Here is a 26,058-nt window from a genome sequence, read left to right as displayed (position 1 = left end):
AGGCAGACAGATGATTTATGGAGAAGTAGTGCTGACGGTGGTGCCTGTACAACAGCGCAGAGCAGAAAAAAAGCCAGTGAGAGAATGAGGTTTCACTGACAAGGCCTGTGTGAATGTAATATGCGTGTATGAGTGTGTGTGTGCAGCTGAGGGCATGCAGTCTGTCTGTTTTGCCTCCATGCCTTTTTATATGTGTGTGTGTGTGTGTGTGTGTGTGTGTGTGTGTGTGTGAGGGTGGGGTGTTTGAGCAGTGTGGGGTGACTCATGCAGAAATGTGTAGGCATTCTCCACAGGAAAGCTTCAAATATCTGACAGACATTTGATAAGATAGCAACAGCAGCACACAAACATGCGCACATACACACTCATGCAGGCCAGAGTGAAGGGATGTGGCTGATTGCACACATACATGGATGCACTCATGGTCTCTCTCTCTCTCTCTCTCTCTCTCTCTCTCACATACACACACACACACACACACACACACACACACACACACAGACAGTAGCAGTGAATATGCTTAATTGATAAATGAGATGAGACAAGCCATGGGAGGACGGGGGCAGAGGTGTCTGTCCTGATTCATGCCAGCATTTAACTCACACAGTCCAAGAAACTCAACGGATGCTCACACACTTCCCATGCACGCCTCCTCACATGCAAGCGCATTTGAATCCTGTACAGGCTAGTTAGTTAGTGCAGTCGCACTCGGTATTTTCACACTATGTCTATTAATAGCGCGGCCTCTCGCTCCAGCTTGTTGTCCATACTGCTCTCGCACGCTGTCTCATTGTTTTTTCCCCCTCCCTGCTGTATCATATTCCACACAGGAACATGAACAACGACAGTCTCCTGTAGACGTCAGCAGAACAACAGATTGCACAAACATGCGCTCGCAAGCTGGCGTTTGCGTGAAGCAACCAGACGTGTCATAAGCTCATATTTATGCAGCGTGTGCACCACTGCTGCCAGTAGCTACACATCACATCAGACCAGAGCTGTCTGATAGGTATACAGATAATTTCCAGCTTTTGTTTTTCTAGCTTTGTTTTTTTTTTTTTTTTTTTTAAACCTTTTGACAAGGGCGGATTATGAAACAATGGGCCCCTGGGCACAGGCGTGAAGAAGCTCCCCACCCCCACCACCACCACCTCTCCTTCAAAGAAGCAAGACATTGAATTGTTTGGTCTATTTTTGTTGTTGTTTAGCTGCATTTTCTGGTCATTACACATCTCTCTCTGTGGTCTGTGTCTTTTGAATCTCTCAGTAGTTGCATTCCATTTCTTTGTAGTTGCTTTGCATCTCTTTGAAGTCAGGTTTTGTCTCTGTATGGTAGTTGCTTTGTGTCTTTGTGCAGTTGCTTTTCATCTTTTGGTAGTTGTTTTGGGTGTATTTATAGTTGCTATGAATTTCTGTGTGTTAATTTTGAGTCTTTGTAGCTGCTTTTTGTCTCTTTGTAGTCAGTTTGAGTCTTTGTAGTTGCCTTTTGTCGCTTTGTAGTCAGTTTGAGTCTCTTTGTAGTTACCTTTTGCCTCTTGGTAGTCAGTTTGAATCTCTTTGTAGATGCTTTTTGTCTCTGTAGTCACTTTGAGTCTCTTTGTAGTTGCCTTTTGCCTCTTTGTAGTCAGTTTAAGTCTCTATGTAGTTGCCTATATCCTCTAGGTATTCAGTTGCTTTTCATGCCATTGTGTTCATGCTGCGTCTACTTGTGGTCATTTTGTATCTCTTTCTATTCACTTTGAGTCTCTTTGTAGTTGTTGTTTGTCTCTTTGTAGTGAGTTTAAGTATCTTTGTAGTTGCCTTTTGCCTCTTTGAAGTCGGTTTAAGTCTCTTTGTAGTTGCTTTTCATGCCCTTGTGTTGATGTTGTTTCTACTTGTGGTCATTTTGTGTCTCTTTGTAGCAAATTTGAGTCTCTTTGCAGTTGCTTTTTGCCTCCTTGTAGTCAGTTTAAGTCTCTTTGTAGTTGCATTTTGCCTCTTTGTAGTCAGTTTAAGTCTGTTTGTCATCATTTGGATCCCTTTCTAGTTTGCATCGCCCCTTTTTGTAGTTAGCAGCCATTTATCATCTCTCTGCAGTCAGTTTGTCTCTTTTTGTTGTCATTGTGTCTCTTTGGGGTTGTTTTGAGTGTCTTTGTGGTCGGTACCTGTTAATTTAAGACGCATTTTTAAGCTGAAAGCCAGGGGGGAGGGGGGCCTGGGAGCCTGTGGCCGGTAGGTCCATTCAGTAATCCATCCATGTCTTTAAATGGACACAAATGACATAAATCACTCCATCCTTCTGGCATCTAAAACAAACCAAGACAAACAATTTCAAACACAACTTGTTTCTTTAAATGATGGAAAAAAAGAAGAAGAAGAAGAAGAAGAAGAAGAAGAAGAAGAAGGAGAAAGAGTACTAGTGAGCATCCCTGGCATCTAACGGGTAAAGGGTACATTTTTACAATGCAAACTTTTGAGTTTAACAGGACCTCACATTAGTGCAAAGTACAACACATCGATAACAACGGATTCATTCAGCTTTCAAAATAAAATTTTAAAAAAGCCATGGAGTTGAACCTTTAGTTACATATTCACATTTTGCTAGTATTATCTGATTGATAGATCTGAAGAGTGGATGTGTCAAATACAATATATCATGAGCATCATTAGTAAGCTGTATATTACAGTACATAGCAACATCGAACCTCCTACTGTAACAACATTTCCTGGTTACAAAGGACTTATTCCCAGAAAGACAGTGGGTACAGATTTTCTTTACATGGGTAACATCTTACTTGAAGCTCTTATAAACATTTCATTCAACTACCGTATGCTTTATTTACAATAACTACACGTTTGAAATAGTTTTCACGTGGGCCTGTGGGCGTGAGTAATGCAGGAGGGACATTTTACATGGTGCTTATAAATGAGGCATCGCTGATTAATAAGCAAGTCTTCAAGTAAAATGTCACCCTAAAGTGCCCAGTTGTTGATTCTGCTGCACACATAAAGACAGAGAAGGAGACAGACGGAAACAGTTGCTGTGCTTTTCTTTTTTTTTTTTTCCAGAGAGATGGACACACAGTTAAAAGGGGAATCATCTGTGTTCTTTGGGTTTAACAGTACAGGAGCAGATTATCCTCCACCCAAATTGTTGTTAAAACCGCCTGAGAGATGGAGAAAAGTACACAAATAATCTGACCCTCCTCTGCGTCCTATATGACCTGCAATCCTGTGGGGTTATGTCCCATTTCTCGCACTCCACAGCTAACCTGTCACATCACGATTTACCCTGTTGTTCAGCAGAACCACAACCTCATTGTGCCATGTACGGGACAAATAAAACACTTTACATCGAGACGGAGAAGCTACCAGTGATCATGATGCGATTGTTCCTCCACGTTCAGGACTGGTGAATAAATGTTAATGATGAGAATTGCACAAAGGAGACAAAAAAAGGAAGAAAAACATATAAAAAATAAACAAATAAATGTACAAATAGATATGTTGGTAAAAAAGTATTGTGCTTTTGGCTGTCCTGTGTACACTGTGTACAATATTCAGAGCTCCTGTGTGGAAAAAAAGGGTGTATACATGTACATTGGACATACAGCAGAGCTATTGCTCCAGGAGGATATTAAGCGGAGATTATTAATATATAACATAAGCAAAAACATGACAAATTACATCTGTGTGTGTGCATGTGGCTGTGTGTTTATGATATAAAGTGCAATGTGAGGGCATTAAGGGTGAGTGAGCCCTGTTTGTCTTCATGTAATCAGTCAACGGTGTTACTCAGATTCTTTTTCTTACTTGCATGAATGCATCTGTGCACATGCTGTGTGTGTGTATGTGTGACCCATTCTGTTTCCTGTTTACCAATGCCTGCATGAGCATATGAGAGGTGACACGACCAAACCAACCAACAAAGAGGAAACAGAATTAAGTGATTCAGGTCGCACTGAAAAATCTGCACGGGAGCAATTTTACATCCATCCCTTATTTATTTAGAATTTCCCCTCTGTGTGCTTTTTGTTGAAGGAGGGCATTTTTCTGACTCTTACATGACTTTAAAGAGCATCGTAAAGCAAAAAAATAATAAAAAAAAAACAAGAAATAAAAGGCAAAAGAAGAGAAACCTTCACGTGAAAAGTGCCAAAGCAAACTGACATTCTTGACTTCGGAACCCAAAATCATCCCTTTCGTCTTACCGGCTTGGCAATGATTATCTGAGTGTATCATCCTCGTAAACAAGGCAGACTTGTATTTCTGTTTCCCGCGTTTGATGAGAGTCCAGCTTCTTTTCATCCAGAGCTATTCTACACTAGATGAGAGTCTTAAAAGGATTGTTGCGTCGTATCAGTAGCGTGTGTGCATAACCTGCCGTTGGATGCTTCTCCACTTCAGATGAGGACATTTATGATGAGTTTTTAAACATAATGACAGCTTGATAAAGGTAAAGTAGGGTCTTTTTATCTTTAAGGGGGCGTGTTTAAAATGAGAAGACCTCTTTCCTGTGGCTGATTTTGGTGGGGCATGTGGAGACTAGATGGAATATATTTAAATACCCCATGTTTATATACATCAGAGTCCTCAGGTGTGGCTCTGGGACGTAGCTGGTTCGCATGTTCTGCTGCTGTAATGTCGTTCACGCTCGCAGTCTTAAACCTTTGGTTGCTGCGCTTTCTAGCATGACGGACACCTCAGTCTGTTAAAATAGTGTTTCTAACCAGATGAGTGAGCTTAAGTAATGTTGTCAACTCTGTTACATTTACATTACTCTATATTTGTTATAGTAAGGGGGGTATGTAAAGGATGAGGGTGCTGGGATGACGAGGGGTGTGAGCTGAGCAGGGAGGGAGGGAGGGGTTGGATGCAGAACTGAGAGAGGACACTAAATGGATCAGAAACCTTCAGTCTTTTTTTCAAAGGGGTGCTGCAGTCTGTGGTTTTTATTGCAGTCCAACGTCTCCATCAGCTCCTCAGCCAAAATTTGTGGCACTTTAATGATGTAAAAGTCCACACCCACGCTGTTTCCGGCTATGGCTGTCGTCCACAGGTAATTAATCTGTGGCACACACTTCTTGTTTTCAATTTGCCTCTCGATATTCTGCGTCATCCTCCCTCATCCCTCCTTTTAGCAGAATGCACATGGGTGTAAAGCTCCAAAACTGAAATCCTGTATGTTTTCAAAATAACTGTGTTTGTGAATGCACCAGTCAAACAGAGGAGGATGCGGATGATGAGATTCCCGTTGCCTTCCAGACGTTTTGCTCTCAGTGATACGTTAAGTCCCTCCTCTCGTTCCTCTGTCTTCCTTCTTTTCCTCCTTTTCTCTGAATTCCTCCCCCCCTCCCCTGCCTCTTTCAACCTCCACCTCCACTCTCCTCCTCTCCGGGATTTACATCACGCTGCATTTGCCCTTCAGTCTCTCGGCGCGGGACTGCTTCCCCGAGCGCTTGCCGTCAATGTTGAGGCTCATGTTCCTCTTCTTGTCCAGGTTGAGGAGCTCCTGGAAGAGCTCAGTAACATTGTGGTTGGTCTTGGCTGACGTCTCCATGAAGGCGCACTTCCACTGGTTGGCCTGGGCCTCCCCGTCCTTGGTCTCCACCTCCCGCTGGGTCTCATCGCTCTTGTTGCCCACAAGCATGATGGGGATGGCCTCAACGTTGCCCTTTATGGCCAAGACCTGCAGAGGAGGAGGGAAGTAAGGACAGTGCTTGTTATGTTCTGGCTGGTCAGAACTAGGGCTGCCACTAACCACTAATTATTTTCATTGTCGACTAATCATTTCATCGAAAAATGTGTTAAAATGTTGAAAAATGTTGGTCTGTCTCGCCCAAACCCCAAAATTATGTCATCTAATGTCTTGTTTCCTACTCACGCCAAAGGGTTTTAGTTCACTATCATGGGAGAGTGTGTAAAGCTGCCATTATTTCAACGTAAGAAGCTGCAATAAGAGTATTTTGGGGTACTTTTATAGTACTTTTCTATGAAAAATGACTCAAACAGATTAGTCAACTACTAAAATAGTCACCGATTATTTTAATAGTCGATTAGTCATCAATTAGTCGACTAATCGTGGCAGCCCTATTATGAACCTTTCTAAAAATGTTGATCTGGTGGTTATCTGAAACCCAATCATTGCATCCAGAGAGAATATATCCCTAAATGATCAAGGGGTGAAAAAGGGGAGCTAGAAAAGCACTCGGGGCTGTAACCCCCAAACTGAGAGAGTGGCTCCAGCAGATTCCAGGTACAACATCTTTGGTCTCTGGAACGAATAAATAATAAAAATAATAACCACATATAAATTACAATTAATGCTAAACTAGGAAATGTGCGATAGTTAACAGTAGCACAGGTGGGGCACTCTAGGGTACCCAAATAACTAAACTGACCATTCACATACAGAAAGTTTACCCATTCTGAGGTAACTTCATTAATTATGCTACAAGAAAAACAACTTCAAGTTGACATTTAGCTAGATAACGTTAGCTTGAGCCTCAAATCACCATCAATACAAACCTCCTCAGCTGGACAAGAGAGGGCAACAGCTCCAGAGACAAAGTGAGCCAGCAGCTGCAGAAACTCAAATCCAGCCAGCACAAGACCCATCTTTGTGGGACTGGACAGTCAAACTTGCTGCCGGATCAGCAAACTTTCTGTTGCTGCTGTTACACAGGTTGGACCCGGCACTGCTAGCCACCATCCTGCTGTGATGACAGGCACTTGAGGGTTTGCGCCGGCTGAATTCAAGACACTACTTTAGCAATCCAAAGGTCTGTCTTGCGACTTGCTGCCCACTCTGCTCTTAGGGAAGGAGTCCACAGCAGCGGGGAGCAAGGTGAAGAGACAGTGGGGTGACTAATGTCAGCTAGCTAATTTTTGTCTCATTTGTGGTCTGATATAAATCAATGTTTGGGAAACACTGGGTTACTGTATGAAGTGCGAGGGAGCTTAGGACTGAGAGGGGAGAGCAGAGAACTGCAAAACGGAGGGTGTATTTTTATATTCTGCTGTTTGTTTTTGCCTTCCCAGATTTCTGCTTACACTAGCTTCAAATTAAACAAACTGCTGAATCTAGGCCTTTAGCAGGACATCAATGTAACAGAGTTATCCTGTATTTCCATTCAGTATCTATTTATAATACACGTTAAGTTTACAGTGCACACTCACAGTCAACCCAGCCATCCACAAACACACATCATCACTCCCCACCTGTTGGTAAATGGGTTTGAGCTCCTCCAGGGACTGTTTGCTCGTGATGGAGTAGACCAGGATGAAGGCGTGGCCTTTAGAGATGGACAGACGCTGCATGGCAGGGAACTGGTGGCTCCCTGTGGTGTCGGTGATCTGTAGGGTGCACACGCTCTTATCGCAGCTGATCACCTGGCGGTAAGTGTCCTCAACAGTGGGGATGTAGGTGTCCCTGAAGGTGCCCTTCACGAAGCGCAGGACCAGGGAGCTTTTACCCACTCCCCCTGCCCCAAACACCACCACACGATAGTCGTTGCTCTGCTCCGGCATTCTGCCCCCCTCAGGCTTAAGACAGTGTTACACCTGTGATGTTGAGGGTGGGAGTATGAGGAGGGGGCAGGGCGAGATGGATTAGGAGTGGGGAGAAGAGGACAACTTTAGAGGACAACTTTAGCAAAGAGTAAGAATTTTAGCAAATAATTTAGCAAATGAACAGTCAGCAGATAACAAAACAGATGGAGGGGGGACAGGAAGGGGGTGTGTCGGTGGGACTCGACCTCAGGCCAGTGGGTGTATAAGCACTCGTGGTCTGACTATGAGCCAGAGTGCAAATTAGAGAGGATGAGGTTGGTGAGGCTCCAAGTGTTTCACCTGACGCAGGCATTTCCCTAATCAATACTGTTCGCAGAGTCACAGTTTCTCAGTTTCAACCCCAAAAACATTCCAGCATTTCCTCATTTATCAACTTTAGCAACTGCAGCAAACCGTGGAAGAGACAGAGAGGCCTTGCAGCATGGGAGAAAAACAATAACAATAACATGAACTCATGTATAATACAACGTAATCCAATACAACAAAAACTCAGCTTTAAAAATGACTTGAATCAGCACCACTCAAACACAAAAACAGAACATTATTAGCATCACAAAAGAAATAGATGGTGCAGGGCCTCTGTATTGGATTCCACTAGGCTGCATGTGAGCATGATAATATGTACGTATCTGACTGAACATCAACTAAAGGTAAAGCTCTGTCGTGCTTCTTTATGTGGGTCAAAGCACTGTACTGCAAGCATAGTCTATTGCCATAAATGTAAACTACACTAATTAAAGCTGCTTTAATCAACATTTTCATTTTAATAATGGATCAAATAACTATATAGATGTAAAAATTATCCTTCCTAGTGACAAATGAACACAGAATTATCACAGACTCTGCAGTTCCATTTGGCTCTACATCGTCTTTAGATGTCTTTTGGCTCATTGTGTTGGTGTTACAGTCCACAGCTCCAGTGTTCTGGTTCAGTCTCTTGGCTCTCATAGCCTTTAGCAGAAGCAACAGGCAACTGTTTTCAGGGAACAAGCTCTGATAAACAAACACTACGCTACTTGCCCAGCACCAAATGGCAGACAAACAAAGTTAGCAACTAGCTGGTGAACATAGTGGAGCATTTAGCTGCAAAAGAGCCAGGAATTTCCCTCAGGAGCTGGTGGAGACCAAAACTGAGCTAAAATGAGCGTGAATACTGGACTTAAACTCACCAGTTGGCTGACTCCAAACGAATGATAATATTCTGTTGGATGTGTGAATGAGTAACTGTTTGCTAACAAGTTCACCAAATTTAAAGGTTTTAACATGTGAGCCATAGACTGTGTAAAATAATGGGCGTAGCTACTGTGACATCACTCATGCAATGAGACATGTATAGCTGCAGAAACATTCCATATGTAGCGTACACGACACACCTCCGTGTCACCAAACCGTGCCCACCACTAGTACAAGACAAATCCACCACCACAATTGTGAATCCTGCTATAATACGACACTGTAGTGAACAAATATGAGGCCAAACACAGCAATAATCCACTTTAGAAATCATAATACACGAGGACATGATTCACTTTTTAAGTAACGAGATATTACCCTTCCCATTACCCCTACCCTGACCTCAACCACCTCTTTTTTAACCTAATACTTAATAACTAGCTAATCGCTAACTTAGCATTCCCGAACCAACGGGCAAAGGGGGCTGATCGTAAACTGACTTGTAGGTTGAGGTGGACAGGTCACGTAGCTGCTTCAACTGCAGTTATACATCTCACATTCGTTTTTGGACTGCTGTTTTGAAGCCTCAAGTTTGGCATTTCGACCATTGCCAACTTGGTTATTTGGAGCCAGACGTGACCATATTTTGACAAGAGGTTGGAGCTGGGGAGGAGCAAGGGGTGGATTTGACTATTGACTACAGCAGTGTCTCGCAGACAGTCACTCAAGCAGCACTGCCCTTAAATATACATAACTTTAACTCAATAAAATGTGGTGAGTTATATAAATATTCACTCTCCGTACAGTTGTCATGAAGGTTGAAATAAGCCGTAGAGACCGAAAATGTTGTTTGTACCAGACTGTAAATACGTATATTTCTCCTGTAAAGTTGGGCATTTTAACAGTCGGGTCTATGGGGACTGACTTGATTTTGGAGCCAGCCTCAAGTGGCCATTCAAAGAACTGCAGTTTTCAATCAATTAGTACATGTTTAAAGTAAGTCATCTAGAAACCAGGTATGATTTATCATTTGTTTAAAACACCTGCTGTGCATATCTGGAGTTATCAGCGCAAAAACCACATAATGGCACAAAAAAAACAACTAAGCAATAGCAGTAGACCTAGACCAACAACTGTCTTCTGCAAGGAAAAAATACTACTTTGTCAAAGAAGTCAAGTGGCTTTGAAGGGAACATAGACGCATATAAAAACTTAAGTTCCCTGCCAGAAAGGGCTATCTGACGGCAAAGTAAAGCAGTGAAAATATATTAAATATTAGCCCCGTTTCCACCAAACACTTTTGGTATGGTACCTCTGGAACCAAAATGAACCCTTCATAAATGGTACCTAGACCCTAGCCCCCCGCCTCGTTTATCGTCCACAGAACAAGGCTGCACGCCAACATTTACAGAACAAAATAAAACAGGCTGCAGTGAGAGTCTCTGTCCATGGGATATTTTAAAATAGCAGGTTTGTGCATTTAGTCCTTCTCAGGCAAGCTCAGGGTTTAGTGTTGCTGGAGCCCACAGGAACAACATGCACTTTTTTATTCCTCAGAGTGAGGATTAGAATGCAGTTCACATAATCTGACTGAAATTAATATATATTAACGCTTGAAGATCTACTCATTACTAAAAGTGTGTGTCATATAAAAACTAAAGTAATGGTAAAAGTTGTCACAGTGAAATTTAAGGTGTGCTTATGGATTCATGTCGTCAACTCATGCATTGAGTAACATTACAAGTTAACATTCCACCTTAAAAGTTGCCGGCAGTCGGCCCAGTGAATTAAGTTATTTTTCTCAGACTCCAGCTGCTGCAAGAGGCAGTAAAACATTCTTTCATTTTATAGTCATAGTTTACTAATGTAAAACTCTCCATGGTATGAACAGTGGTTACATGAGTCTCAGAACTGGCCACAACTCAGCCCTGAGCAGAGTGACTGTCCTCTACTAACCGATCAACAGACTGCAATGTTCTGTGTGCTAGGTACCCCAACAGAGGGGGGACCAAAAATGGGGATGGTACAGAACGGTTCCATTGGTACCATCCACAACTTTTCACAGTGGAAACAGAAAAAAAAGCGTAGCACGGGCACAAAAACTCATTTGGACGGGCATTTGTCCCCAACAAAGAATTTGGAAGCTACGATAAACTGGTTTGCAGTCAGCAGCAACACCGCACATTGATGGACTCTATAAATCCTCTCTCTCAATATTACCTGCTGCAACTCATACATATGCATCCCAACAATGTCCTCACATCTAATCTATTGCTATCTTTGTAAGTGCTTGTGTGTCTGCCGAGCGTCTGTGCATCATTACACATTGTATCTGTTGCATTATTTATCCGCTGTGGTTCTAAACTTGCTTTAAGGTCCCATAATAAGATACTCATTCAGTTGTGATCATGTGCAGCTCTCTAAGCTCCAGCTGTAATGAAACAGTAAATTGACATCAATACCAGATGGAATAAGTGGATTTCTGTCATGCTTGCACTGCTGGAATCCACTATTGATGGCAGGGTCCCTGTAATTGCATTGCCAGGTTCTAGATAATATCAGTCAAGGAGTTCAAAATAAATGGGGATTCAGGGAATGCCTCTTGGGTTTTATAGCCAATCTATAGCTGTACGTCTGGGTGACGTATACGAGTGTTTTATATCTATGCTGAACACACATCCACAGTTTAATTTGCAGATGAGCCTGTGTCTTCTGCTCAGACGCATGCAGAATGTTAACTGTTTTACTTTGGTCTGGCAAAGCAGAAAATCTTGTCTAATGGCTCTCTGGTTCCTCAGGGTGATGATACACTCTGCTTTTTTTAATACTGGAATGCTGTTAAAAATGCTGCTCGACGAGCGTGATTAAAGCCTAAATTCTGAGATAAACCTGAAACCTGAAATAACTGATTTGGTATACTCAACTTGTTAGCAAACAGCTGCTAATTTATGCATTGATCAGTTACTGAGAAACATTTTCATTCGCCGTGTTTCTGTCCACCTTATAAAAAGGGAAAACTTTGATTAGCTTACACTTTAAAGCAGCTGTAATACATATTTTTATCACAATGTATCACATGAAGTTGTAGTGATAATTTGCAGCTGCCCTTGGCTTTATGAAGCTCTGTAACATGTTCCAGCTCACTGTTTCGATTTTTCATCCCACTCAGGGCCCGCGTCTAGTGTTTTGTTTTCAGCACCAGAGCTACGCCTTTTTTGTGCAGCTGCATCTCTGAACTTTTCAGAAAGGTGTCAGTGACGTCACCGCTGCTTCTTCAGCAAGGCTACTGTCTACCACCAAAGACAGAGAAGCCCAGATCGGCTGGTGGACACCTCTGTTAATGTAGCATCACGTTAGCTACCTACAGTGCGTCTCAAATCGCATACTTCTGTACTTAACACTTAATTGCGTTCATATTGCATAGCACGGGAAAATGCAGTGTACTACTACTTAACTTAAAACGTTAAGTGTGGAATGATGGACACTTCTCGCCCTCAGCGGTCACCATCCGCTATGTCACAAATTTCTCAACTTTTGACATGGTGGCTGGAGACAACATGGACCCTGAGCTGGCTACACTGAACACCGCCACATTATTCAGATGTAAGGTAGACATGTTTTTTGCCCTAAGTGCCAATATTGTTTTGAATAGAGGCCGTCTAATATTTGTTGGGTCTATAATGGTTTGCTTCTGTGAAAAATGATGGTGGTGCTAACGTTAGCATTCACTAGCTAGCTAACTTGCTCCTAGCTGCGGCAACACATTTTAATCAGCACCAACGTTGTGCCATAAATTTGGTTCATGAGTGGGCGGAGATATTGGGGAAATGCTCCACTGTCTGTCTGTGAAATTAGCTGTTTAAAAAGAGGATGACAGAGAAGAAGGGGTGGCTAAAAAAAGTAATTGTCACTTCGGGTAAGTGCAAAATGGCAATGCACGATTTCAGACAACATTTCCCTGTTTAAATTAGTACACCACTCAATAAGTGTAGTGTACATAGTGTACTACACTGAAATGTACTAACTGAAGTATGTGATTTGAGACAGACTTTTAGCTAATGTTAGCATCAAGATACAGTTGTCATCGAAACATACCCATGCAGAGCACGCAATTTAAAAAAACTCAGGGAGCTCTTTTTTTCTGAAGCGCTAGGATGAAGAACTGCCCTGACAGTGCTTTTCTGCTGAAGAAAAACGATATGTGGACACAACCCTAAGTTAGTTTTGGTTCCCTCCCCCCGCTCTTTAACCCATTCGTCAGAAAAAAATGTTAGTATTTTAGGTTTCTGCAAAACACAGATTCGTTACATTTAGACGTCTCAACATTTCTGTGGTCAACATACCAATAGGTTTGTGCACAAAACCATTTGGTTGTGGTTTGGAAAAGATCATGTTTGGTAAAAAACAACCATGTTCTTTGGTCTCAAAGTTTGGTCTGCAGCTTGGCAGGCATGTCGCCCAGGTGTCACATCACCCATCATCGCCTACACCTCTTGATGACAAAGTCAGTTCAAATACTACGGCACTTTAGAAATGTTGACATGATTCATAAATGTAAAGTATATGTAGTTTGCAGAGATATACAATGGCAACATTTTCTTCATATTAAACAGTTTTGGGCAGGAGCAGGCAGGTGTTTAGAGCACTAAAGCTCTGGTAAAACCCACCATACACTACTTGCCCAGCACCAAACCACACAAAGACAATGATAGCAGTTAGCTGGTGAACCTAGCGAAGCATTTAGCAGCTAGAGAGACAAATATTCCTCTCATGAGTGAGTGGAAACTAAAAACTGAGATAAAAGGAGAGTGAATATTGGATTTGTCAGGTGAACACAAACACGACTCTAAATGAATGCTAATGATACTCGGTAAAGATTTGCTGGATTTGTAATTTAAGCACACAAAAATAAGATCCCAGAGATCTGAGAATGAGAAATTGCTTCAACAAAGTCAGAAGGTGCAAGAAACCCAGATAATCAGACAGGCTGTAAAAAACACTTGCACCAGATGATCTAGGCCGCTTTATTTTGAGGTAAAGCTAAACGTGAATCATCCAAAATGTCAATATCAATCCCACGTCATGCAGGGTTCTACTTTTAGGTGCAAGTTGAACCAGCAAGTCCATCTGCAAACTGTACAGGTTTAGTGTTGTGAACATTTAAAGGCCTCAACACTCGACATTCATACACTAAAAGGCCTTAACGTGACCATACAAGGTGCCACCTACATTCACACTCATCAACACAGCCATCAGGAGATATCCAGGGCTCAGTAACTCGCCTCTGCTCTACCTCGTGAGCCACGGCTGCCCTTTATCACAGTTTGCCTTCATTTGCTCCTCCAAATAAATTTGGCCAAATGGGATTTCTTGCCCTGTCTGACTTATTTTTAGCAGTGTAGCTGTGTTCCCAGATCTCAGCAACTTGGTGAGTACAGTGTTATTTTTAGGGACAGAAGCGATGGCCAATATAGGACAAAAACAAGACCAAGTTCTAATAAACCAGAATTATCCCCTGAACAAAGACCGCAGTGCTTGATGTTTTGCAGTTGTAATAATATCTTGCAAGAAAAAGTAACACAAAAATACAAATTTCATAACTGTCCAGATAATCTGTGACAGAAATGTAAAGGCTGGTGTCATTTGTGATGGAGCTACACACTTGAATGTGCTCTCTCTACGGAAATGCTTCTTTTATTTGTCCTTTGGTTTCTCTTTCCTCCTAATTTATGCATCTTGGAAATGTTTTTCTTTGACCTGCTCACTGAGGTACTTCTTTCTGTTTCTCCTCTGTTGCACGCACTCTCACTCCCCGGGCCTCCATGCTGTTTGATCAATAAACTAAGGCCGCTGCGGTTTTGATCGATGGGGCTCGTCTGTCTGGGGCCCTGTCAGTCCGTCATCCTGCCTCGTTTGGTGCCCTTTTTTTTCAGTGACCGGGACTTCAGCTCCACGACAACGTTGCTGCTCATCAAAACCTTCCTCCGCTCCCTCCTGTCTTTCACCTGAACTAAAATTAGCTGCCTCCCTCCCTCCCTCTGTCAGCAGCTATAACTGCACACACAGGTGCAACCTCGCTGTGACACGCATACACATGAAAGCACACGCACACTGTACTTCCGCTCCTTCACCATTTGTCCTTGACACCAGGCCTCTGAGATTAATGACGCTCCTCCCAAACTCAAGCTGTCTCTCCCTTTCCTCGTCCTCTTCTCTTGCTTTATTTGAAACGAGAGGACTGCAGTGCCTTAATGAATTAATGGTATACTATAAATGCATCTGTGGCAGTGCAGCCAAATTCCATTAGCAGATAGCTTTGGCACAGACCAAACAGGCCTCCTCTCCTCTCAGTCAGAAAATAGACGCAACGCAGCCGTCTCCACTCGTTTATTTCACGGAGCAAGCAAGGAAATGTCACCTTTAGCGAAAATATGCACATAATTTCCCTCAAGAGAGCCACTTACGCAGCGGCACAAAGGAAGCGCATTAACCAACATCAAACACAATGCCATTCAACAGATCAAGAGCGTGATTAAATAGACACCCACAAAGTGGTCCCATGGTATCTTGTGGAGAAAAGGGTTTTAATCAAGCCGCGGATACTGGAATGCTGCGGATACACGGCTATTTGGCGATGAGTGTTATACAGGATCAACAGATTTTCAGCTCGAGGTTCTCTGAAATGTTCTGGCCACAGCTGCACACACACACACAGTCACGCATACACTCATCACGATGTCAGAAACCTGCACAAAGTTTCTTCAGCTGCCAGACTGTCAGATAGTGTACGGAGGTGTGTGTGATGTGTGTTTGCATCTGTGCAGTGAAGCAAAAGATTCCCCGTGCCCTGTGCACACACATCAGCTCAAGCGTGTGTGTGTGTGTTTTACCAGAGGAATGAATCTGCATTTTTAGCAAGAGCAATTTATAGACCTGGGCTTTTCCATTAGGTTTGAGCAGACTGTAGAGATTCAATTTATAAATGTTGATACAGTCTCGCACGTTCAGTCATGCTGCTGCTTCTCTGTGTTCACACCTGCTTACAAAACACTCAGATGGAGAGCCTGCAGAGCACAGCTCACATGTGCCCGTTATAAAATCTTTTGGAGTTCATTCAACATTTATGAATGTGGAAAAGTTTCTCCATCATTTTACTAAATAAGGAGGATAAAACCAGACTTTCCTGTCTGTGTCACTGCGTGTCAATGTGTGTGTGTGTGTGTGTGTCTGTGTGTCTATTGGAGGAAGATGATGCAAAGAAAGGAAACATTCCTTTTCTATCCATCAGAGCTAAATCTGTAAAATCTGGTCATGATTCATCAGGATGATGGATCCTCTCTATTCTATATGGAGTGTACAGTGTTTTCTGAAGTGTTTAAATGTGGCTCCTTTTTGTTAGGTACACATAAAGGGATTAAAGTTTAAAGGGACAGTTCACCCCAAAATCAAAAACACATATTCTTCCTCTTACCTGTAGTGCTTTTTTTTTTTTTTTTTAGATTGTTTTGCTGTGAGTGTTGGAGATGTCAGCCGTAGAGATGTCTGCCTTCTCTCAAATATAATGGAACTAGATGGCACTTAAAGTGCCAGAAAATACATTTGAAAAACTCAGCAGCAATGTCTCTTTCCAGAAATCATGACCTGATTACTCAAGATAATCCACAGACCTTGTTGTGAGCAGTTTCATGTAGGAACTATTTTCTCTCTACCAAACTACACCCACCAACTGAATCACTGCGCAGAAGGAAGCGTGCATCTGCTCATGGATGAGAGGCTAGTGCTCATGACAGCATTAGATGTAAACATTAATGGCATATTTTTCCATTGAGCTGTAGCTAGCTCAGTGGTGCTAGGTGAGCTAGCTGTAGATGATACAGTGATACAGTTGCAGAGTATCTTCTAGTTTCAATATATTTGAGAGACGGCAGACTTCTCTACGGCTGATATCTCCAACACTCGACAATTCACACCAAAAAAATCCAGACTGATAAATAGCATTGTAATTAAAAGGATTTTATTTTTATTTGGGGGTGAACTATCCCCTTTAAATAAAGTCACAATTTATTATTTTTTTTTTATATGACTGGCTGAAGAGCTGCTTCTTTGCAAGTTTTAGATCCCACAAAAAAGTGATTCTTTATTGCCATTGGATGGAAACCAACAAAATGTCTGCTCTTCATAAACATATAGAAGCAGCCTCATTCCTACTTCAACAACAGTGTACATCCTTCAAAGGTGATAACAAGAGGGGCGTGAAAAACATTTGACCAACTCTACAGGGCAGTCAAAACAAACAAATAAAGTCAGCACAAAGTATGGTCATTTGTTTGTTTTGACTGCCCTGTAGAGTTGGTCAAATGTTTTTCACTGAAAATAAGTTATCCTTTAATAAATCAACATTAGGATGACAATATACTTGATGAATAATATTTTGGTATTTATTGAGAAAAATAATTTTAAGGTGAGCAAGTGCTGTTTTTGGCCCCAAATAGTTCAGTGTGTTCACTGTTATATCTTTCGGTTTTGGACTCTGGATTAGTTTAAAATTCACAAAACAAAAAACAAAAAACAACAACAACAAAAAAAAATGTAGGCAGTAGAAAGAGCTCATTAAGAGCTTTTGTTTAGCCAAAAATGTCTCTTACACCCCTCTGGTCCTCTTGTTTTTGTTCTCTTGCTGGTTTTCTTCCTCTGGAGTTAAAGGAATAGTTCAACATTTTGGGAAACACTCCATTAAGTTTTGTTGTGTCTTGTTTGTTGTCATCACTTTTGCCTGGCAACCTTACTGCACCCAAGCAAGAAATGAAAATAGTCCTTGCATAACCCCCTCAAAAATCACAAGTTGTTTAAATGAAAAGAAATGGGATATAACGTGTTGATTGGTGCATTTTAAATGTGTTGGTAGGCGGATTTTGTGACCGCTGGACAGAGCCGGGGTAGCTGTTTCCCTGTTTCCAGCCTTTATGCTAAGCTAAGCTAAGCTAAGCTAAGCTAACTGGTTCCAGCTTCATATTTAATGGACAGAGAGAGGCATCAATGTTCTTATCTGATTCTTGTCAAAAAGACAGAGAAGTGTAAATCACAAAATGTGTCCTATTTATTTGGCAAAACTAATTTTAAAAGAATTTCTCCAGTTCTAGAGGTTTGAAAACAGTATTGTGCCGCAGAGGAGTGTGTCATCCATCAATGGAAGTACACCTGACACCCTCCTTTAAAAACTAAATACATTTGCATTACACGTGTACACCTATCTGTAGAAGTGACCAGCTCACTCAATCAGTTCATCAATGTGAGCGCAGAAACGATCATTACACTTCCTCTGAATGATTCCAAGTAATTTAAAGGTCTCATATAACGCTCATTTTCAGGTTCATACTTGTATCTGGGGTTTCTACTAGAACATGTTAACATGCTTTAATATTCACAAAACACATTGTTTTTCTCAAACTGTCTGCCTGAATATATCTTTATTCACCCTCTGTCTGAAACGCTCCATTTTAGTGCCTGTCGCTTTAAGACCCCCTCCTAAAAAAGCCCAGTCTGCTCTGATTCGTCAGCATTTCCAACTCTTCCACATCTGTGCTCTTAGTGTCTCTGCACCATCACTGCAGCCAGGAAATGACTGTAATGACACTGTAGCAGCAGTTTCTACCTTTATGTAGTACAGTTGTGACATCACAACTTCACAGACGTCCTGACAGCTCATTTAAAGGCACACTGTCAGCATAAAGACTGTAATGTAAGTAAGTAACATACAGCACCTATACCTGATTTGTAATAAAATAAGAAGTGACACGGAAATCTGATTTTTTTTTTTTTTTTTTGCAATATGGGACCTTTAAGAAAATTAGATATTTTAAATTACACAGTTGAAACATCTAATTATACTCCTCTCATCTGCATTTAACACCTGTATTACATCATTAAATAACAAATGAACAAATTACTGGCTAAATGTGATCTATGTGTGTATATGCATCAGAGGATATACATGTAACAATACCTGTGAGTACGCTTGAGGTGAGGCTGTACACGAGACTATGGGCGTGCCTGCCTCTCATTAGTGTCAATCTATACTGTGATTGAGCATACACCTCCATGCATGCCTGGAGTATGTGCCTTGGACTGCACAAGAGATTGCAGCGCTGTGGTCTTGGCTTAGTAGCTAATCATTGAGCTTAACCTCCTCTGTGCTCCTGGCCTGCTCTGCATTGACCCAATTCCCAGGACTTAAGATACCAGCAGTCTCCCTATAAGACTACATGCAGCTCCGGATGAAGCCCTTTGATACTCCATGCACATCCCTTTGACTCAGCATGCACTGACACAAACGCTGTGACATGGGAATATCAGCACAGCCAGACATGCAACCAATACGGGTGACATTTATCCGTCTGATGATATTTAGAATACGACATCTAAGTTGGACTGGAAGGTTTTGCAACAGAGGATACATTTAGCAACCACAGAACAGGCACCAGGAATTTCCCCCTTAGCACTATTTTGTAAATCCACCGGTGAGCTGTGCACAGTTTAGGCTTTCCCTGGATGATTCATTCATTAAAACAACCCAAATGTTTTATTACTTTTCCACAACCATGGGTTAAGACCACACTTTCTACTCTCTCTCTCCAATCCAAGCACAGTGTAGATGTTTAGTCCAGCCAGTGTAAAACTACAAAGTCAATAAAGCAGTAAGAATAAGAATTGCTACAAGACTGAGCTTCATGAAATACTTACCTAAACTAAAAGCTTCTCAGCATCCAGTCAAAAACAAGACAGGTTCCTTATAGTTCTTGAAACACTGACCTGTTGAAGTTCACACCACAGCAATAAAGCCTTCTTTTAATCCCTGATTTAGCAGCATCACACGGTAATTTCAAGTGTGGTTTAATACTACGGGTGTTAATGACAGGTTTTATCAGGACATGATGTGAATATATATCAATTCTTTAGACAACAATACAATATTTACGGATATCACAAAGTCTGTCACGATACAGTTTCGATTCAGTACAATTCAGGGGCCTGTGATCGATATGAGACGATATCAGTAAGTATCCTCGTTGTCCTTTCCTTGGCTGCTTGCCATTGTCTGCCTGGGGCTAGGCTGCAAGCCTTGTTTGAATGTTAAAGAGGGAGGTGTGCTTGGATGGAAATGGTGACACAGACTAGCCATGGGAATTTCAAAATAAAGGCCTGTATTGATTGTATTTCATAGTCGATCAAGAATCGATATATTAAGCCCAATCAATGACACGCCTATTTAATACTATTGCAAACTCTACTGAGCATTGGCTTTGTCAGAAAGAGCAACTGGTGTATCTGATTAAAGTGCAACTGCACAAACTCAAGTTGCAAGTGTGCATAGGCAAGGAATTTGAATCCAGTGTGGAAATGGTGGACTCCGCCACTGATGACGACAGCTATCATACAGAGAGGTAATTACAGATTGTAAAAATACACCGAATGGCAGGTGCAGAAATGGTAAATAGGAACAAAAATGGAGTATGACTAGGGATTAAACTTTAAAAGTCTAGTGTAGGATTTAGTGGCATCTAGCAGTTGAGGTTGCAGATTGAAACCAATTTAAATTTCTTCAGTGTGCCAAGCATGTATTGAGAACTACAGTGGGAGGTGTTTGGTTTTTTCGTTCTGGGCTACTGTAGAAACAACATGGCAAGCACTGTGGGAGAGGACCTGCCCCCTATGTAGATATAAACGGCTCATTCTGAGGTAAACAAAACACAACTATTCTTATTTCCAGGTGCTCATACACTGAAGCAAACACACTTATTATATTATATTCCATTTGTGCCAATATATCCCTCTAAATCCTACACACTGACACTCTGAGTAAGTTGTTTTTGAGAAAACTAATATTGCCAAAGGTTGTAGTCATTCCTTATGTTACTGATTGGCTGTAGTTTTACATTGACAGATCTATAGTCAAATCAAATTTCTGGCTGTTCTATTACTTTGCCTTAGTCGTAATGTCTGCTAAGTTAAGAAAATGACATCACTATACTGTATCTATATATTAATATTATAATATCCTAACTCTAAGACGATATTTGATCTCGTATCACAATATTTATATAATATACATATATTGCCAAGCCCTAGTTTAAGAAGAAAGTTTATTTTTGACCAACTATGACAAAACAATAAACGTTACATTTCTTGCTAGTTGGAATTATCCAGGGAAAGACACAATGCATTTATCTCACTGGTATACTCACAAAAAAAGTGCTAGAGAGAAATCTACCTGCAGAACAAAACAAAAGTCTTGTGACAAGAACACTTCAAGGTACTGAAATGTTCCAAAATATGTTTAAAAAATCCACAGACTGAACCACACAGACCTGTCTCACATCAAAAACCAAATATTTATCATCATTAGCATTTAGCTTGTTAGCACCAGCCCTTGTTGTTTCCCATAGAGAGGGAAAGAAAGATCAAAAACTGATGCATGTTTTTCATGCACAAGATGCCAGCTTCCTTCTGCTTGCTAAACAGCCGGCAGTACACAGCAGCGTCAGGTGTTCAGAGTCTGTATTTAAAACATCTCTCTACCTGCAACGACTCCGTGATAAGTCTAAATGGAGATAGCAAATGTGCACTTTCAGTAAGAGGGAGACATTTCCCCCTCCGGCAGATTGATTCCTGAGCTGTAATCAAACCCTGAAACCATAATCACGCAGCTTCTATGCAGCAGTTTTTACACAGGACTGGGTGCAACACGACCATGTAATTAGTCTTTGAGTGTGTATTAGTGCTGAGTATTAGCTTGACCTGGGAAACCCAGGGTTTCTCCGTCTGGCCTCTCCATAAGACCCTGCTAATACCTCGGCCTGGCAATCTGGGAAACACAGAGGCACGTGGATATTAACATCCGAATGTGACCAAGAAAAGGTAAAGAAATTCAGCAGTGGTAACAGAGCAATTACGTCTGTTGTCAAGCATAATGTATTCTATTTTTTTTTTTTTTTCAAGACAGTCTATTCTTAGAAGCATTGAAGGCTCTGACCTGACTGAAGCACTAATTACAGACTGCTGGAGTGTGTTGCAGAAGCCTGCCTGCAGTGACAGATGGTGACAGGGTTGGTCTCTTTGGATTGACTCCACTGGTTTCTACAGTCGAGATCAACCAGGCACAGCTTTTTTATAATACCACTTGATCCATGCCTGATAACAACGCAGATGGAGACAACAAGGGAATCCCGCTCCAGACTGCCCCCATGACGCAACGGAGGTTTTAGGAAACTGACCCTTAACGTTTCTTTATTTGAAACCCCCAAAATACACAATTTTCTCACACTTCTCATTTTCTCACACTTCTCATTCCTTAAAACAGAAAATTAACGGCTGATATTTGCACAAAATGTCAAATAAAACACAGTAACTCAGAGGTCACGGCGTGCATAATGCACCAGAGCAGCCATCCAGGCCTTCTATTAGTTATGCACAAGACCAAGACAATCCCGCCTAATGCCATGTATAATGAAGACTCCACAGACCTTTCAAATGAGCTGATGCCGTCAGAACAACTAAAACACTTTAGCATTGATCTGTTCCAGTATTAAAGCAGACGTTATGCAGTATATAGTTATATATAGCTCAGGAGTGCTCAACAGTGATGGTGCGCTTGACTAGACTCGTGCTGTCAAAGCATCAGACAGACTTAAACATCATCAGGAGACAGCAGTTAACTATAACTTCAAAAAGCATTTTGGACAGAGCTTTGATTCTCTGCCCGAACCGGATGGAGCCCGACCTGACCCGCCTGGTTCGGGCTGTCATTTCATAAAAGTCTCCTGTGTTTGAAAAGTTCGCTCCAATTTCCCACTGTTTTTTTTTTCCAATGCAGACCTTATAATCTGTGTAATGTCATGAATAATGTATGAGCTGTGTTGCCATCAACCCATCCCGACTCCTGCCTCTCATTAGTAAGGAGAAATGTTGTTCAATCTCAGTTTTATGTATACGGCATGTGACAGATTTTGGGCTGTGTTTAGCATGAAGTAGGAAAAGATGCATGCCGGAGATCATGTCACAATTGTCTGTTACCGCATTGGAAAGACTTGAAATTACTTCAGGTGGTAATGAGTGTGGAAATTTGAGTTATTAAATCAGACTCAGGCACAAAACTGTTGCCATGGTTTGAGCTAGGGTCACGCTTGAACATAAAATATGCAGGTTCATGTCGGGTCGGGCCTGATTATAGATCTAATTATGGCTCATCAAGCTCAGTTTAAGAGGGAATCCATTTTTGTTTAAAGCTTTTCATATTGAAAGAATTGTAAATCAAGCCTTATAATATATGTAATGACTATCTTTTTAAGTCACAGAGGGGCTGCTACTCATTAAGATTCAGTTACAACACACACACAAACACACACACGATTAAATCCCCAGTTTGTAGTTTAAAAAAATAAATAAATCAGATTTAGCTCACCAGTTGCTGCTGTGAGGCATTATCTTTCACAAAAAGTACAAAACCGCACGTGCAGGAACACAAGCTGCAGCCTGCTCAAAAACCATCTGCTTCTCTCACATGAAGCAGCGACACACCTGAACCTGATTCAGTTAACCTACTAAGGAACTTTTCTCTACCAAGTACTTAACAATAAGGATGCTTATTATCATACACAGCGACTCATGTGTAATTCACACCCTTTCAATTCAAATGTATTTCCCCATGACATTAAATCAGCCAGAAACCTTTAAATCATGGGCACGTTTCTTTAACTTCGGACCCACTGATGCCTCACTGTAAGCCAATATGTATATTTGTGTGTACTAAAATCTGCAGTAGGTGATTTGAGGGGGGACAAGGGCGGACACCATCCTCCTTGCTAGCTAGCAAAATGACAAAAATATCACCACCTTATTAACCTACTGTCCCTCTCCATCCCCACTGGACCATGGGCAGACCGTGGTCTAGGCCCACACCTGGACATAAAACTTTAATTAATAGCCCGGGCTACTATTTGCTTAATTCGATCAAATTAACAGGCCTATATTTGGGACAGGCCTTTAATTCCATCCGCACAAAACTGCTGCTCAACAAAGATAAAAAAATACAATCAAATTGTTTATTTAAACCAGTATAAATATTACCTGTTTAAAAATGAGGCTTCAGATAACACATCAGTTATGAATCAGTCATCTGATTTAGCTCTGTCAGACAGCGCATCAGAGAGAGTGAGTTACAACACTTGAGGATTATCGCACCCAGCATACTGACACAACACTTTATCCTGTTAAAACAACACTCACAAATTGGATTAATTTTTGTGACAAACCATTTTCATACTTTTGATCTGAGGACCCTTACAGACTAAAGGAATATGAATAACATACAGGGTAACTGAGGAATGGACACATATATTAGGCAGCCAACAACCTGCTTTTATACATCTGAAGGACTTTTAATTGAGGTTTTAGGGTATTTAAAAATGATGTAGTGTTTCTATTTTAACCAGCACGACATTTCTATCCTTTACGGCACAGGTTTATCAGTCAAGAAAACTCATCGCCCAATTGCATGCGTCATAAATCATCTCACGTGATGCCACTCAGCCGATCAAATCTGTGCATTCTGAGAGGCATTGCGACTCGAGTCAGTGTGGGATATACTCACACAAGAAAGAGATAAGAGAAATAAATGAGTCAGATAAAAGTAATTTACATGGAGCACGAACCGCAGGGAGGCAAAGGTCCTATTGAAACTGGAGCAATTCTTCTTCTTCTTATTATTTTATCTTAAAACTCTTGAAACTTGTAAACAGGCCAAAATTAACATCTGATACAGGTCTAATTAACGGCTCACACAAAATGGCTCAGTAGGGTCCCCTTCAAAATTTTGACGACGCAGCCCCTGAAGCTGCTTTCACCTATGTGTACGAAACTTGGTAGGTACATGCAACATCACAAGATGTGCAAAAAAGTCTCTTGGAGCCACACTCTAAACCCAACAGGAAGTCAGACATTTTGAATTACATGTGCAAATTTTTTATTATTATTGTTTTGTTTTAGCTATTTGCTTGAAATCTTTGTTTTCATTCAATTATTCTTGTGATGTTTTATAGTCTGTGTTTGCTTTGTGTACAGAACTTTGAGAGTGTTGATTGTATAATAAATAAAATATAATTTTTCATATAGAAGGAACAGCGCTGGACTGAGTTTTACTTTAAGAAGAAAGAAATTGAGTTAGACCTTAGTAAACATGGGTCACACTACAAAAATAGCTTTTCAGATTTTATATGCATGCACTGTTGATTAATTAATAATATAGAAAACTGCGCCCATATGATGCCAATAATGCATCATTCTCTGAAGCCACAAAAAGCCAGGTTTCTACTTGTGATCCCAGCTCTGAACAGACCTGATCATGATAACTGCAGAAAAACTGGAGGTGCTCGTGTGTGTGGAGCTGCCTGTTTCCAGACATGAATAAACATAAGTGACAAATCCAGCAGAACTCACAACAACATCTGGCCATCTGGACGTCAGTTATCTCGCACAGCTTTGTGTGCTGTGGTAAAATGGGCCTTGGCTAAAAAAAGGGATAAAAAATACCACTCCAATCATTATCATCAATTATCAGCATCTATAACTCATCTCCAGCTACATCACCAGAGACGTCAGCATCATCACCAGCATCATCTCCTCTCTCTGCTTTTCCTTGTTACCATGTATTGAGTCATTTCTTTGTCCTGCCTTAGCAGCACAAGTGTTCTTATGCAACCGTGCTGTGGCCATTCAAGACAGACAAACAAACGGACAGGCGGGCAGGCAGGACACTGACACTCCCCCACACTTCCACTTATCTCCCCATCCTCGACCAACACATGCATGCTTTAACACAGCCTGCATCTCTATGCTACTCCCCAACCACACACTTTAAAGCTTAATCACAGGATTTACTGTCATACATCCCTCCTCTCCTCTCTTTTCTCGCAAACCCTGCAACCCACACACACCCATGACTGGCAGCGTTCAGTGCATACAGGAAGTCACATGCATATTCACGCACACACACACACACACACACACACACACACACACACATGCAAGAAGGCCCTAAATGATGCACAACTCCTTTTGCATGTCATGATGGCTCTCCTCTCCAGATCATGAGAGCCACAACATCAGGCACGGAGGAGAAGGAGGAGGAGGAGACATGGAGAAACACAGATCCAGATGGAGGATTAACAGTGACATTTGCCACAGAAATCGGGCTTTATGCGTCACACTAGCGTCATTATTTGTGTATAGTCAAATGTTGACGTGCGTCTCCGTGTCGGCTGTAGTCAGGAAGGGGTGGCA

At 41.5% G+C, this 26,058-nt stretch overlaps 1 protein-coding gene across 3 annotated transcripts in view; it reads right to left on the bottom strand.

Annotated features, from left to right (window-relative positions):
- Positions 1 to 1,361: 1,361 nt before the first annotated feature.
- Positions 1,362 to 26,058, bottom strand: part of diras1b (DIRAS family, GTP-binding RAS-like 1b) — a 29,061-nt gene continuing 4,364 nt past the window's right edge. For all 3 annotated transcript variants that reach the window (XM_049596439.1, XM_049596440.1, XM_049596438.1), the window contains 2 exons: positions 7,201 to 7,542; positions 1,362 to 5,668 (listed from right to left, as the gene is read on the bottom strand). In XM_049596439.1, coding sequence (XP_049452396.1) covers positions 5,381 to 5,668; positions 7,201 to 7,509 — 597 coding nt within the window. In that variant the 5' untranslated portion in view covers positions 7,510 to 7,542 and the 3' untranslated portion in view covers positions 1,362 to 5,380. The remainder of the gene's footprint in view (positions 5,669 to 7,200; positions 7,543 to 26,058) is intronic.

This window comes from Epinephelus fuscoguttatus, linkage group LG14, assembly GCF_011397635.1.
Source record: "Epinephelus fuscoguttatus linkage group LG14, E.fuscoguttatus.final_Chr_v1".
NCBI classification, from domain to species: Eukaryota; Metazoa; Chordata; class Actinopteri; order Perciformes; family Serranidae; genus Epinephelus; species Epinephelus fuscoguttatus.
The sequence above is the reverse complement of the archived record's forward strand: the minus strand, read 5'-3'. Positions and strand labels throughout refer to the sequence as shown.